The sequence below is a fragment of the Phycodurus eques genome, chromosome 10 (assembly GCF_024500275.1).
Source record: "Phycodurus eques isolate BA_2022a chromosome 10, UOR_Pequ_1.1, whole genome shotgun sequence".
Classification (NCBI taxonomy): domain Eukaryota; kingdom Metazoa; phylum Chordata; class Actinopteri; order Syngnathiformes; family Syngnathidae; genus Phycodurus; species Phycodurus eques.
In genome coordinates this window covers 24,704,471-24,718,243 of record NC_084534.1, presented here as the reverse complement: position 1 = coordinate 24,718,243, position 13,773 = coordinate 24,704,471, and the positions used below count along the sequence as shown (strand labels likewise).

The window sequence follows — 13,773 nt, the reverse complement described above, 5'->3', positions numbered from 1 at the left end:
GTTTCATGTTAATTTCGAAAGTATGAAATGTCATTTTGTTCCAATATAATTTCCATACCGTGCAAATTGTATTCGACTGCAAAATACCGTATAGTTGTGCGAGCCAATCACATTTGCGTACTAGTTTGACAAACTTGCGCTACGGCCAATAGAATTGTCCACGTCTCGCTAAAAAGGGGAGGGACCGAGAATTATCCCATGACATCAACAACGGGTGCTTTTGTTGTTCGATCCAAGACATGCAGAGACGCTGAAATGACTCCTAATCTTTTTCCCCAACCTGGGTGAACATTTTCCATCTTGTAATTGGGTTCGCTCTAACCGAAAGCGTACATGGGGCGGAACTCATCGCGGCGCTGGTGAAAGTGGCGTACGTGGGCCGTGTGTCCAGGTTGGAGCGGAAGGAATTACAGGCACTGGGAAGGCGAAGACAAGGGGGAATCTGCGCCAAGATGCTCCGCTCAAACTGGGCCGTAACTCCGCTTAGTAGCTGTGTTCGGAGCCGGGATAGTGTCAGCATTTCTTCAAATCGTGCTTCTGCTTGACTGACCTCCAGTTGCGGCGACAGCCGAAGAGTGAAAGTGGGAACGTTCGAAGCGAGTTAGCCACGTAGCTCCGTCGGAGCTACTCCTGCGGGAAGACAATTTAAAATGGCGGAAGGCTGGCCCATTCCCTCTGCTTTCGCCTTCGTGCTTCTCACTGCGAGTGCCTGGGGCCTGGAGTCGTGTTCGGCTCCTTGCTCCTGCTCCGCGGGTCCGGACGAGCTCCGAGTTCTGGACTGCAACAGGAGACGACTCTCGACGGCTCCCTCGGACCTACCGGAGGGGATAAGCCAAGTGTAAGCCGTTACCCAAGTTATCCTTGATGAGCTAAAGTTGCTCCGAGGATAGCATCACAACTCTCATCCTTGTTTAGCATCTTTTTGGTATGAAAAATACCCTTTCATTGTGTGTGATTTTGCTTTGAAAACGAGAGGAAGGAAGTTAACAACCTTGCTGGTTTCTAACTTTGGACTAATGTGTGATGGTAGAGAGGTGGTTCCACTACAGTGGTTACTTTTGTTTAACAGTGTCGAGCGAGAGAGAGAGAGAGGTTAGTTGGATGCTGGATGCTAGTTAGATACTTAATTCATCTCGTGAGGGAAATCAAATTGGCACAGGAGCAATATTAACCCTCATCCACTCGTATTGTAATGAAGAGCACCCAACAAATTTCAAACAAAGAGCAGCATTGAGGAGGGATTAACAATTGAAATCGAATTGAATGAATATTGTCTCGCTGTGCTGCAGTAATATTTGTTTAATTACTGCAAAGTGGGACGTACAATAGTAGCGTAATAGTTCTAAATAATCTATTAGGACTGCTCGTTTTCAAACAATTGAATGAGCTACAATTATTATTGAACTTTTTATGTGCAATACATATTCCTTCTATTTTATGTTACTACATATGAGTGCAGTGGTCCCCCCCCCCCCCCTAAGTGTAATGTTACAGTGGCTTCCAATAATATTAAATCAACTTTTTAGGAATAAAACCTGCGCTGCTGTGTTTTAATGTTGGGTCATTGTGGTGGCACTTGGAGGCAGCCAAGTATTTTTGTCGATGGTACTTGGTTTAAGAATTTTGACAAGGACTGATGTAGATGTAATGTCTAATTTCATTTCAGCTCAATGAACCACAATGAACTAAGTGCTCTCCCCTTCCTTGGAGAAGCCTCTGCCAACATCACATCCCTATCATTGTAAGTATTAAATCACCTTATCGGTACTTACTCTATGTGGTACATTAAACCTAAACCATTTTGATGTTAATTCAAGTTGTAATATTACTAATATTGATGCAAAAAGGCACCCGTAGATAATTATCTGAGTCATTTATTTTCTCAATACACTTACATGAATAAATAATCAGTCAATTTTCCATCTTGACTCACACATCCTTATGTCTTGCATGATTTAGAATACACAACCGCATCTCGGAGCTCTTGATGCATCAGCTGCTGCCGTACGAGTCCCTGGAGACGCTGGACCTGACGTCCAACTCCCTTTCTGAGCTCAGGGCGGGAAGTTTCCCCTCCATGGAGCTAAAATATCTGTAAATCTCCAAGTTTACGCATGCAAAAATTCAATTGGTTTAATTTGGTAGAAAAGCAGAATCTTTCGTAAGTTTTGTTAAATTAGTTTTGGAATCTTGCAGGAATTTAAGTAATAACAAGATCAGCATCCTGGAGCCAGGCTGCTTTGACAACATCTCCAGCTCTCTGCTGGTGTTGAAGCTCAACAGGAACAGGTTGACCGTGCTGCCATCCAAAGTCTTCAAGCTTCCCAGTCTGCAGTTTCTGTAAGTATCATTGGATGTAAAAATATGAGTCACTCGGAAAAACACAAATTATATTCCTTTTTAAAGTGACAGAAGTACTGGGAATTTATGCCAGGTGTTAATTGTTTGAAATAGACAAAGCACCAGAGATTAATTGACACATGGATGCCAAATTATTAAGAGTTGTCCAGATTACATCGAGTTATCGGAAATCAGGGCTAATCACGTAGTTTTCAGCTTCTCTGCATAAGGAGAAAAATATATACATTTAAAAGTCATAAAGCAACAAAATAATCCTGTGGTACCAAAATATTGTCAAATGTAACAGCAATAGCTTAGTTTTATTTCACACAATGACAATTTGGGTGCCCTTAGTTTTTTTTTCATATTAATGGACAAGGTATTGTATTGGGACTCGTTATCGGCCGATAATCCAAATTAAGTGTCTTGGACTCTGGTGCAAAGAAAAGAAAAATGTTATCAGGACATCCGTTCAAATTCTGTATATGTTTCTACTCTTTATCTGACTGAATTGACTGTATCTCTGTCACTACCCGTCAGCGAAATGAAGCGTAACAAGATCAAGATCGTGGACAGCCTGACGTTCAAAGGGATGGACTCGCTGCGGTCGCTGAAGTTGCAACGAAATGGCATCACCAAGCTTATGGATGGAGCCTTTTTTGGACTCATCAGCATGGAAGATCTGTGAGTGACTTGTATAGTAATCCTCCAGTAAAAAAACTACAATCAACTGGTTGCTTCTTGTATCTTCAATTGTTTGGCATAAACGACAGGGATTGTTTAACATCATTTTATGTTTCAGAGAGCTGGAGCACAATAACCTAACGGAGGTGAACAAAGGTTGGCTGTATGGCCTGCGCATGCTGCGTATCTTGCGAGTGAGCCAGAACGCCGTGGGCATAATCCGACCAGATGCTTGGGAGTTTTGCCAAAAGCTGGAGGAGCTGTGAGTGTGCTTTCTTGACATCTGGAGTAACCACTTTTGAAAATAATTTTCATTATTATAATTTTTTTTGAATCCTCTGTGTCTGGAGCACATTTAACAGCAGACCACTGCTGTCTAATACAGCATATCCTTCAACATATATGCACTTTTTGTTTTGTGCAGAGACCTGTCCTTCAATCATCTGACCAGACTGGAGGAGACTGCTTTTGTGGGATTAGGTCTCCTGCAGAGCCTGAACCTTGGCGAGAACTCTATCAGCCACGTGGGAGAGCGGGTGTTCAGTAGCCTGGCCAATCTGCGCACGCTGTAAGTCTTACCTCATGAAATAAAAATGACCTGTTTGGTTCTGTAATTGGAGTCTGAACCAGTCAGGATTCATCCACATGTTGAACTTGTTGAGTCACCAGAAACTTTTCACACTGCCATCACTGATGGACTTGTGAGAATGAAACATGCCCCCCCCCCCTTCTTCCTCCTCCTCCATAAAGATAATGTTATTTCCATGACTAATGCTGTATTATGACTCAATTTTGGTCTCTGTGCATTCCGAAGGAACATGGCAGGTTTGTTTGCCTCACTCTTTAATGTGTAGCTCTTGTAGATTCCTCTGTAGTCAAGTGAGGATAACAGTAGAAATGTTCACAATTTCAGGTCTGCACCCACTAATATAGTCTGTGTTGCTTTTACATCCTCATTGTCATCTGTTTAGGCTGGATTTACACTGGAGCTGTAGGTCCAAGTGGCCAATTCTGATTTAAGGCCTATATCGGATTTTTTTTGTATTTGTCCATTTCCACTTACATGTCAAGTGACACATTCGATATGGCTACATTTACAATGACTGAGCACATATCATCATCATATCATTCGGTGTAGTTTAGCTTTACAGGGGATATTTTTAAATGTCGTGTGGGGAAATTGTTGGTGTGTATGTATATGTCACCAATCAGTATATTTTGATGACGTCAAGCTTGCATTGACGGGTTATATCTGATGTGCATTTATGCTGCACTCACATTGGCAGATATATCCAGTACATACCAGATTTTTATACAAATTGCAGTGTAAATCCATTCTTAGTTCAAGAGCACCCAACCAACATGTTATTTTATAGAATCCTTTCCCCTCATTTTTTCTTGTCATCGGCATTGTCCCCCCCACCAACGCTTCCATCTTGTTGTTAGTCTCCCAGAGGACCTTTGGAGTGGCTTTTTGTTTTTCAATATTGCATCAAGATTGTGATAGTCAGCAATATTGTGAGCTTTCTAGTGTGTGCCATCTGATATCGCACAGCATCCTGTGAAGTAATGTAACTGCTGCAATCATGTTTGTCCCTGCCCATGCACAATATCGGAATAGGTTCCCATATACGCTCCAGTTTGCCGCATTTTATAAAGCCTGACCCCCCGGGTCTTTGCTGCGAGCTGGGCCACCGCGGACAAATTATGTAAAGTGCGTCATTGATCCATCCGCAAGGGAATGAGGGGATATTGTGAACTCAGTTATTCGCGGCTTGAGAAGGAGGTCAGCTGCGACAGCTTGACACACCAGCGTGGGTGCTTTCATGTGAGAGTGGAATCGGGAGAGTGCAGGAGTTCTTTCAGAGGTGGCCAAGCGTGAGGGGGGGACAGACAAAAGGAGCTCGGTCCCGCAAGGCATCCGGCATGTCCGTGGGCCCGTGGAGTGTCCTTTTTGCCAAACGGGGGGCCAGTTCATTCCCCACTCATTGGAACAGTGGCCCACTGTGGAAGTGTGTGATCAGGTTGTAGGAGGACACAATCTTTCAATTTATAATTTCACAGCTTGGACTTTCTTTTTATTTGTTTTGATTCCACGGTAGGAAAAGCAAGTTAGCTTGTATTCCATCATGTGTTTTAAGACTCCCTTGTGATGTAAATTATTTAACACAGCCTTTTATGTTTTATAAACAATCAAATGTAGGAGTGGATGTTCCACTCTTGGCATAGCACCTTCCTGATATAACAAGGACTGACCACTTAAGGTCTCCTAGAAGTTGACTTTTGAAAATGTGCCTCAACACTTCGACAAGCTTAACTCACTGTTTACACGTGCGCAAACGTGTGAGTGTGTTTCTAACATATGTGACTCTTTGTTTTGGCAGCGACATCCACAATAATGAAATTTCTTGGGCCATTGAAGACTCCATCTGTGTGTTTGATGGAATGAAAAAGCTGAACACACTGTGAGCACACTGAAATACTTGCCAATCTATTTGTGTTTATGTAGACGTCTGCTTTTTGCATCGCTCGGTCTAAAGAAAAAAAAAAGCTGCGTGTGACAGAAGTTGTCGAGCAACTAATTCACCATCAAACATTTTGTTTTCAGGATCTTACAGCAGAACAAAATCAAGTCAATCACAAAGAAAGCCTTCGAGGGTCTGGATGAGTTGGAGCACCTGTGAGTGAAATATTGGAACACTTGCTTCTTCTATTCACTGTTGTTTTTGACAACAACAAAAAAAATTAGCAGACTTGCTTGTAATCCACATTTTTGCCTTTTTTCTTTTAACAGGGACCTCGATAGGAATGACATCATGTCGATAGACCCTGAGGCATTGCTGCATACAAAGCTCAAAGTGTTGTAAGTAATTTAAAAAAAAATAGAAAAAATAAATGCTTCTCTCGGCCATTGAATTCATTTTTCTCGCAATCTCATGTTTCTTATTCCCTTCTAGCATCCTCAATACAAGCAGCCTGCTGTGCGACTGCCACATGCAGTGGCTCAGACCCTGGCTCACTAACAGCCACTTCCTTCATTCCGTGTCTGCCTTCTGCGCCCACCCGGCCGTCCTGCTCGGTCATGATGTCCTTTCCGTCAGCCCCGAAGACTTTGTTTGTGGTGAGTGTTGATTTTGTCCACTTGTTTATGTCAACGAATTATGAGTTATTCGATTTATAGTTGTAGCCCTATGGAGAAAAATAGGGGAAAGCATCGAAAAGTGCGTACACACCGCGCAAAGAATGCCAATGTAATTTACCAATAATTCATGGAATTCTTTCAACCTGACAGATGACTTCCCCAAGCCTCAGATCACCACTCATCCCGAAACATCAGTGGCGCTGCGCAGCAACAACGTGACCCTGACCTGTGTGGCGTCGAGCAGCAGCGACTCGCCCATGAGCACGGCATGGCGGAAGGACGGTGAAGTGCTTTACGACGCCGTGGTGCAAAATTATGCCCGTTACCAGGAGGGTGAGCTGATCTACACCACCGTGCTGCACCTCCTCAACGTCAACTTCACTGACGAGGGCCGCTACCAGTGCGTGGTGTCTAACCACTTTGGTGCCAACTACTCCAACAGGGCCAAGCTTACTGTTAACGGTGAGCGTGTTTGCCATAAATGATTTTGAAACGTGTCAGATGTTTGTATCATTTGTATTTCAAGGTTACAAACAGCGCTATGAACTAATTTGCATATCTGAAGGTACGCTCCGTTAACGCTGCACTTCCCATTTTTTTATTGGATTATTTTATACTTATGACGAGATGTGTTTTCCAGGCAAATACTTACTCTGTTGATTGCTGTTAAGTTAGTGATAGAATGCAGCATGTTTCAACAAACTCATTACATCACTGTTGTAGGAGCGGAACTCCTGAGGACCATGTGTAATAGTCAATATAACATTAAAATTTAGCTCTTTCCAATGCTTTTATTATTCCAATGGATCCTAGATGTACCGTGGAACACAATCCATTCAGTGTTGCTGGTTGATTTGATTCCATAGAAAATCCCATAAATTGAATTAATCCAACTGTTAAGCCGTTTGTTGACGTATTCCTTCGTCGCTGCGCAAGCTAGTTCATTACGTCATCTGTAAACCCGACACTTTGTATGTCGTGACCATCATAAACCGAGGCCCCTTCCGTATTGTTCAGACTAGGCTCGGGCTACAGTTATCGAAGATTTTTAGAATCGGTTATTCTACCAATTATTCCATCGATTAATCATATGGAACTTAATTGTGCATGATTAAACAACAGAATGTCCATGTGATGTACAGGTACTATTGTTGTTCACTTGGTCGCCATCTTCACACTATGTCTATGACTTTGGCTGTGTGTGGCTTCAAAAGCTGGGGCCTAGCCTGGTGAGTGACATGGGAGTCAGCGAATGAGAGTGTACCTACCATTGGCTGTTGTGAGCTCAGGTTAGCACCTATTGTAATAGGTTCTAACTAATGGTGCTAGGCTATATTACTGTAAATTAGCTATCATCGATACCTTGTGTTGGCGATTGTCGTTGTGCTCTTGTGGTACAATTCTAATTATTATTTTTTAAATGTGTACTTTCTGAAAACTTTGGACATTCTTTTTTACGCACTCTTTCCTCCTGACTCTCCGCCTCACGCCTACAACAAAGCCGGTGCGTGAGTCTACGTTAACATTAGTCCATGTGGAAAAATTATCACTGCAATGCTTTGAGGTTTTTCTTTGACTTTTTTTTTTTAATTATTATTTGTAATCTAGATAGAATTATTCAATTAATCGTTTCAGCCCTAGATTTGGCAGCAGGAATGCCATCATAACTTGATTCTAATGTGTCTCTCTTCTCTCCACAGAGCTGCCGTCCTTCCTCAAGACCCCCATGGATCTCACCATCCGGACAGGCACCATGGCCAGGCTAGAGTGTGCCGCCGAAGGCCACCCCTTGCCACAGATCGCTTGGCAAAAGGACGGCGGAACCGACTTCCCGGCTGCCCGTGAGCGCAGGATGCACGTAATGCCGGACGACGACATCTTCTTCATTGCCAATGTGAAGACTGAGGACATGGGCGTTTACAGCTGCACGGCGCAGAACGCGGCGGGCAGCTTGTCTACTAACGCCACGCTGACAGTCCTGGGTGAGTCATGGATAACTACTTAAATCCTGCGCTTGAATTCGCCATCCATTTTACTCATGTTGATGCTTACACAAAGGTTGACGTGATACAACTGTAGAGAAGGCTCAATGATGCTCTGCGCTTTTATATAGTCTATAGCCTCAAAAGAGCTGCACAGACCACCTGCCTGACCTTCATTTCAGTGTTTCCCAACCTTCATTGAGCCAAAGCACTTTACACTACTCAACTAATCTTTATTTATTTAGCGCTTTCACAACAACCGCAGCTTTACCAAAGCGTTGTACATAAAATAATAATTCATAACAGAATAACAGAATTTTTTTTTCTCCTTTCAAAATACACTATAGTTTCAGTCACATTGGCACTTTGCATACAGGAAGTGAAGGGTTTTATTACCCCTGTTGCCTATATTGTTTGAAGCTGTTAGAAATAAGAGAGGAGCAAGATTGAAATCTCCATTGACCAGTTTCAGGGCGCTAGCGTCATCGATGTCGCGATTACATTCCCTCTCCATCATCCATCTCCTCCAGGACGTATTCGGCTCCACATTGCCAACACATCACGGCTCGGCTCCACGTTGGCACTTTTCGCGTTGCGGCTCCGCCAGCCGTAGCGTTGAAAACAGTCCAACAGCGCCGACATTTTCCACTGAACGAAAACAAGCGCCCCTCGGTCGTACCATTGCAGTCAAGCGCCAACATTCTGCAATCATCATGCGGCAATATTGTCCAATGAAGATAAAAATGATGATCGAAAACTGTCCCCAATGGGTCCGCTTGATGTACAATAAACATTCAATGACAAAAAAGGATGAATAAATACTAATTGAAGCAGCACACCACAGAACATAAATGTCACAAAAGGAATATACAGTGTCCTCCCGCTTGGAGAGACAAAAGGGAGGTGTCTATTTGCAGATTTGCAGACTGACAAAAGCAAATTTACTTACTCAGTGTGAAATTTGGGCCCGTTTAATTGAACACAGCTATACAATACACTTGTACCTTTTACCATGTACTTTGACAGCGTTTAGTGCTTTTAATTTTTTTTCCCTTCTCCCCGCTGTATCACTATATGTCGCTCTCAAAGATGCATATTTGTAGTAACTAAATAGTCATAATATTCAGACCAATTAATTGAAATTGGACACACTAATTGGTTGGAATCCCAGCATTAAGCAACGACATCCTCTCCTATTGCAGAAACTCCTTCGTTTATGCGGCCCCTGGAGGACAGAACCGTTGCGAGAGGTGAAACTGCTGTGCTTCAGTGCATAGCTGGAGGCAGCCCCGCCCCACGCTTGAACTGGACCAAAGACGACGGGCCCCTGGTACTCACGGAGCGCCACTTCTTCGCCGCCGCCAACCAGCTCCTGATTATAGTCGACGCCGGCCCCAGTGACGCCGGGAAGTATACCTGCATCATGTCCAACACGCTGGGAACCGAGCGCGGCCACATCTACCTGGGCGTTTCGCCATCGCCCAACTGCGACAGCGGCGCAGGGTACGACCAGGACGGCTGGACCACCGTGGGCATCGTGGTGATCGTGGTGGTGTGCTGCGTGGTCGGGACCTCACTGGTGTGGGTCATTGTCATCTATCACATGCGCAGGAAGAGTGAAGACTACAGCATCAGCAACACAGGTTAGCAAACGGTAGTACCCCCCCCCATAAAATGATAACTGACACCTTGTGAATCATTTCACATTAAACTATGCCATTTTCTTTCCTCAGATGAAATGAATTTACCGCCGGACATCCCCAGCTACCTCTCTTCTCAGGGGACTTTGTCAGAACCTCCGGAAGGCTACAGCAACTCTGAGGCGGGCAGCCACCAGCAACTCATGCCGCCGCTCTCCAACGGCTACGTGCACAAGGGCACAGACAGTGAGCCATCCCTTTTTAACAGCACACACACTTCCTGCTGTGTTCGTAAAGCTTCATATTAGTTCATCTCTAGGTAAAGTTGGGTACACTGATTTTTATTTTTTATTCTTTAACATCATAATCAAAAAAATAGTGAGACCCCACTAGGGCTGCAACGGTTAATCCAAAGAGTCCATAAAAGTCAAGGAATGTCCAAAGTTTGGGATCAGTTCACCCTCAACAAGGAAGATAAAGTACAATGTGTACAATCGCTAACACAAGGCAACATTCAATGTTATATAATTTCATATAGTCTATCACCGCTAGTTAAAACGTAATGTCCCCGCAGCTGGTCAAAGATAGACACTGCGGCCGCACACCGAGCGACGCAGCCAAACCCGACTGAACAGTCGCACAGTGTGCGGGGTTCCGCAACTATTTGCCAGTGCTACACTTTTATTCGCTGACACCCATGTAACTCACCAGGCCCCACCTACACACTCAAAATCGCACATACTACAGTACATTGTGAGGACGGTGACCCCAAGTGGACAAAAATATCTGCATCTCTCATGTACATTGGATGGTGTTTTAATAATGACAAATCAATTTTTGTCCAGTAGCTCCATTAACCGATGGGATAATCGGTAAAATGTTATTCTAAAAATAGATAGCTGCAGTCTTAATAGATTCTCACATTAGAACTAAACGATGAAGATATTAAGTGAATATGAAACTGTCTATCTGCATTGCTTGTAACTGAGAAAAATGTCAACGTCAAGCAGTCTATTGTAAAATGTTCCCGCTGACGGTTCTCGACTCACTGTCCCGTGTGCGTCCTAGGCGTGTGCTACGGAGACATAGGCAGCGAGGTGGAAACGGAAGGTAACGGACGGCTTCACTGCCGGGTGGGCCCTCTGTTCACGGGCCGTAGCGGCTTTCAGCCCGGGGAGGCTCGTGACGGACTAGCTGGAGCCCCCTCAGGTCTGTTTGTCATATGGGTGTCTTTCTCTTTTTCTTCGCTTTTATGATCCATTTGCATTCCGTCTTGAGCTTCTTTGTGAATATTATAAGTCAGTACAGTTACAAACAGTGGGGGGGGGGGGGGTCTAATAACGTGATTTCAAGTGTATCCGGAAACTGCACCAAAGAGAATTTCTCATGGTTGAGCTAGCACAACTCAATAATGCAGTTGGAAGTTGAACCATGGAAGCAAGGAACACCTTCATACATCAGACCCCCCCAAAAAAGTGCACATCTCATGTGTAATTGATAGAAAGCAGGGACTAACGATATAGAGCTTTAAGGCTGGCAAAGATTTTTGGGGACTGGTCAATTTAAAAAAAAAAAAAAAAAAAAGTCCAATACTAGGAGGATAAAGAATGACACAACATAATCTGTGCTATCTTTAGTTGCACTACAGCAGTTGCTTGAGTGAACCCTGCATGTAAACTTTGTGTGTCTTGTATCATAAGGCGCCGTAGGCCCGTTGGTCATCTGCTCCGACTGCTACGACAACGCCAACATCTACTCTCGCACGCGGGACTACTGCCCTTACGCCTACCTGGCCGAGGACGACGCAGCGGACAAAGACCTGCCGGGTTTTAAGGAGAACTTCGGTGAGCGCACTCGGAGAGAGGAAACCGCCCCGGGGCGCTTCATTGACAAACAGGACTCGGAGAGACCGAGCAGCCGCACTTCAATGGAAGACTGTGCGACCGGTAAGACCTGGACTCTAAACGCCAGCTATAAGGGGGTCCTCAGCGGAGTTGCGTTCCAACCGCGGCAAAGTAATGAATGCGCTGTTAAATTTGGATTTCAATAAATAGTTGTATGAAAAAAAACTTCTTGGTCATAAAAACAAAAATCTGATGAAAAATACAAACTGTGTGGAGCTATGCAATATGGACAAGTTTTTATCTCGATATAGGTAATTGTATATCCTGTTAACAATATATATCCTCATATAGTGATGATTTTTTTTCCCTCTTAAAATTACATGAGTGGCAATTTCTGTAATCCCTCAGCACAATTTCCCCCCTTTGAAGGCCAAAATTCATCACCAAGCTGAATAATTCAATTGCAAAAAAAGAACTGATGCCAAATCTCTGCCTGCAAGCTTTGCAGTGATCAATTTGGCAAATGGACAAAAATTTACTCAACCATTACGCCGTGTAGAAATAAATTGTAATAAGCAAGCAAACAAATACCCCAAATCAAATACAATTGAACTGTTGACACTTCTTTTACATCCTCTCTGGGCCGTCTGCAGACTTGCTCAGCAACTCCGTGTGGGGCGAAAGGCTAAACTCAAAGCCCCAAGCGGGCGCCGCCACTCACAGGACACTTCATCCGGCGGGGGATACGGCGGCCAGCACGCAGAAGCACAGACTACACCCCAAAAGGACTAATCCTCAGAAGCATCCAGTACCCACATAGAACATGCCCTCCCTGCCTGAGCCCATCCTGCACCCACTACCTCCTTCAGCACTCTGCCAAAGATTCTCTCTTGGAGTGTTTACGCATGGCTCGCCTCTCACTGAACTAAAGCGACCTCCTTCCCGTCACTCCCGCAGACGCCGTGAATGTAAGCTTTGGAGGAACTTTTTTGTTTGTTTGTTTTTGTGTGTGCCATGACGGGAGCACCCTCGAGATATCGCCAACCACTCAACAAGCAGCGAGAGGTCGCGAACTGAAGACTGCGCAGAGACAGTGATGCCACAATGCGGTGTGTATTCCTTTAGGTATGAATATATCCTCATCCTTACGCAATCATCCAGCCTTCCTTTTATAAGCAGTTTATGGAGCGGGAGGACTTTTTTTTTTTTTTTGGGTGCGCGTGTGTGACAATCATGTTTTTTTATTACAGTGTCACCTCCATTGAGGCGACACGCACTGACCCGTTTTCCCTTCACCGCTCACAGGCACTTAATTTAACGGTGATATTTTATTATTACTGAACCCATGATCCTCCTGCAGAGAAAAGGTGTTGGCACTGTGAAAAAAAGAGTGTAGAATGTATTGTTTTATACCACGTATGTTATGTACAGGCTAGTAGTCTATTAGCTGACGTTTTACACTTTGTCTCCTGTCTAAAAAAATATTTGGTACTCGTCATTTTACCGAGAATGTTTCTGGTGAGAAATGCAGTGGAACCCTTAAAGTTCAAAACCGTTTAACCATACAGGCAAGGTTTTAAGTAACATTCCCGTCATGCGCGTGTGAAGAGAACATAACCACTAGTGTCATAAGAAAAATTATCTAAACCTACTCTCCTGTAATGGAGAGGGAACAAGGTGTTTACTGAGCCATATGGTATACCTAGTATATAATAATAATTTGTTCGTATTTTCTTAAGTCGGATTTCATCCTCAAAAAAATTTCTCGTCACAACAAAATCAACAAGCAATCCAAAGAAAAAGTAAACTACAGATTGTGGTTGATATTGTATCGTATATGCTGTTGTGGAACGTCAAATGCTTTAAGTAACGTTTTGACATTGCTCAACTGTCTTACAAGTCTTTCGCCTCATAGCATAGTTGCCTAAGTCACATTTAAACAGGGAAACAAAAAAAAAAGTGCCATTAGCAAGCACATTGGCATTTTTATTATTGATATTGTGGCAGTAAATTAGAATGAGTGTTTTAAATTGCCATAAGTGGATAAATAAAGATTAAATAATAATAAGAAAAAAAAGTTAAAACTGACTGGTAATTTTAGGTTAATGATATAAAAAATGCTGACAATTGTTTTCCCGAAA

At 43.6% G+C, this 13,773-nt stretch overlaps 1 protein-coding gene across 3 annotated transcripts in view; it reads left to right on the top strand.

The window, feature by feature from the left end:
- Positions 1 to 214: 214 nt before the first annotated feature.
- Positions 215 to 13,773, top strand: part of lrig2 (leucine-rich repeats and immunoglobulin-like domains 2) — a 14,286-nt gene continuing 727 nt past the window's right edge. Inside the window, exons 1-18 of one of the 3 annotated variants that reach the window (XM_061688160.1) lie at positions 215 to 838; positions 1,667 to 1,741; positions 1,960 to 2,094; positions 2,197 to 2,340; positions 2,881 to 3,024; positions 3,143 to 3,286; positions 3,449 to 3,592; positions 5,409 to 5,489; positions 5,633 to 5,704; positions 5,819 to 5,887; positions 5,982 to 6,145; positions 6,317 to 6,628; positions 7,867 to 8,148; positions 9,351 to 9,791; positions 9,882 to 10,034; positions 10,857 to 10,997; positions 11,489 to 11,734; positions 12,286 to 13,773. The exon at positions 12,286 to 13,773 is cut by the window's right edge and continues 727 nt beyond it. In XM_061688160.1, coding sequence (XP_061544144.1) covers positions 651 to 838; positions 1,667 to 1,741; positions 1,960 to 2,094; positions 2,197 to 2,340; positions 2,881 to 3,024; positions 3,143 to 3,286; positions 3,449 to 3,592; positions 5,409 to 5,489; positions 5,633 to 5,704; positions 5,819 to 5,887; positions 5,982 to 6,145; positions 6,317 to 6,628; positions 7,867 to 8,148; positions 9,351 to 9,791; positions 9,882 to 10,034; positions 10,857 to 10,997; positions 11,489 to 11,734; positions 12,286 to 12,452 — 3,102 coding nt within the window. In that variant the 5' untranslated portion in view covers positions 215 to 650 and the 3' untranslated portion in view covers positions 12,453 to 13,773. Of the gene's footprint in view, positions 926 to 1,666; positions 1,742 to 1,959; positions 2,095 to 2,196; positions 2,341 to 2,880; positions 3,025 to 3,142; positions 3,287 to 3,448; positions 3,593 to 5,408; positions 5,490 to 5,632; positions 5,705 to 5,818; positions 5,888 to 5,981; positions 6,146 to 6,316; positions 6,629 to 7,866; positions 8,149 to 9,350; positions 9,792 to 9,881; positions 10,035 to 10,856; positions 10,998 to 11,488; positions 11,735 to 12,285 lie in introns of all 3 variants that reach the window. The other 2 variants (XM_061688162.1, XM_061688161.1) reach the window with 2 other exon arrangements.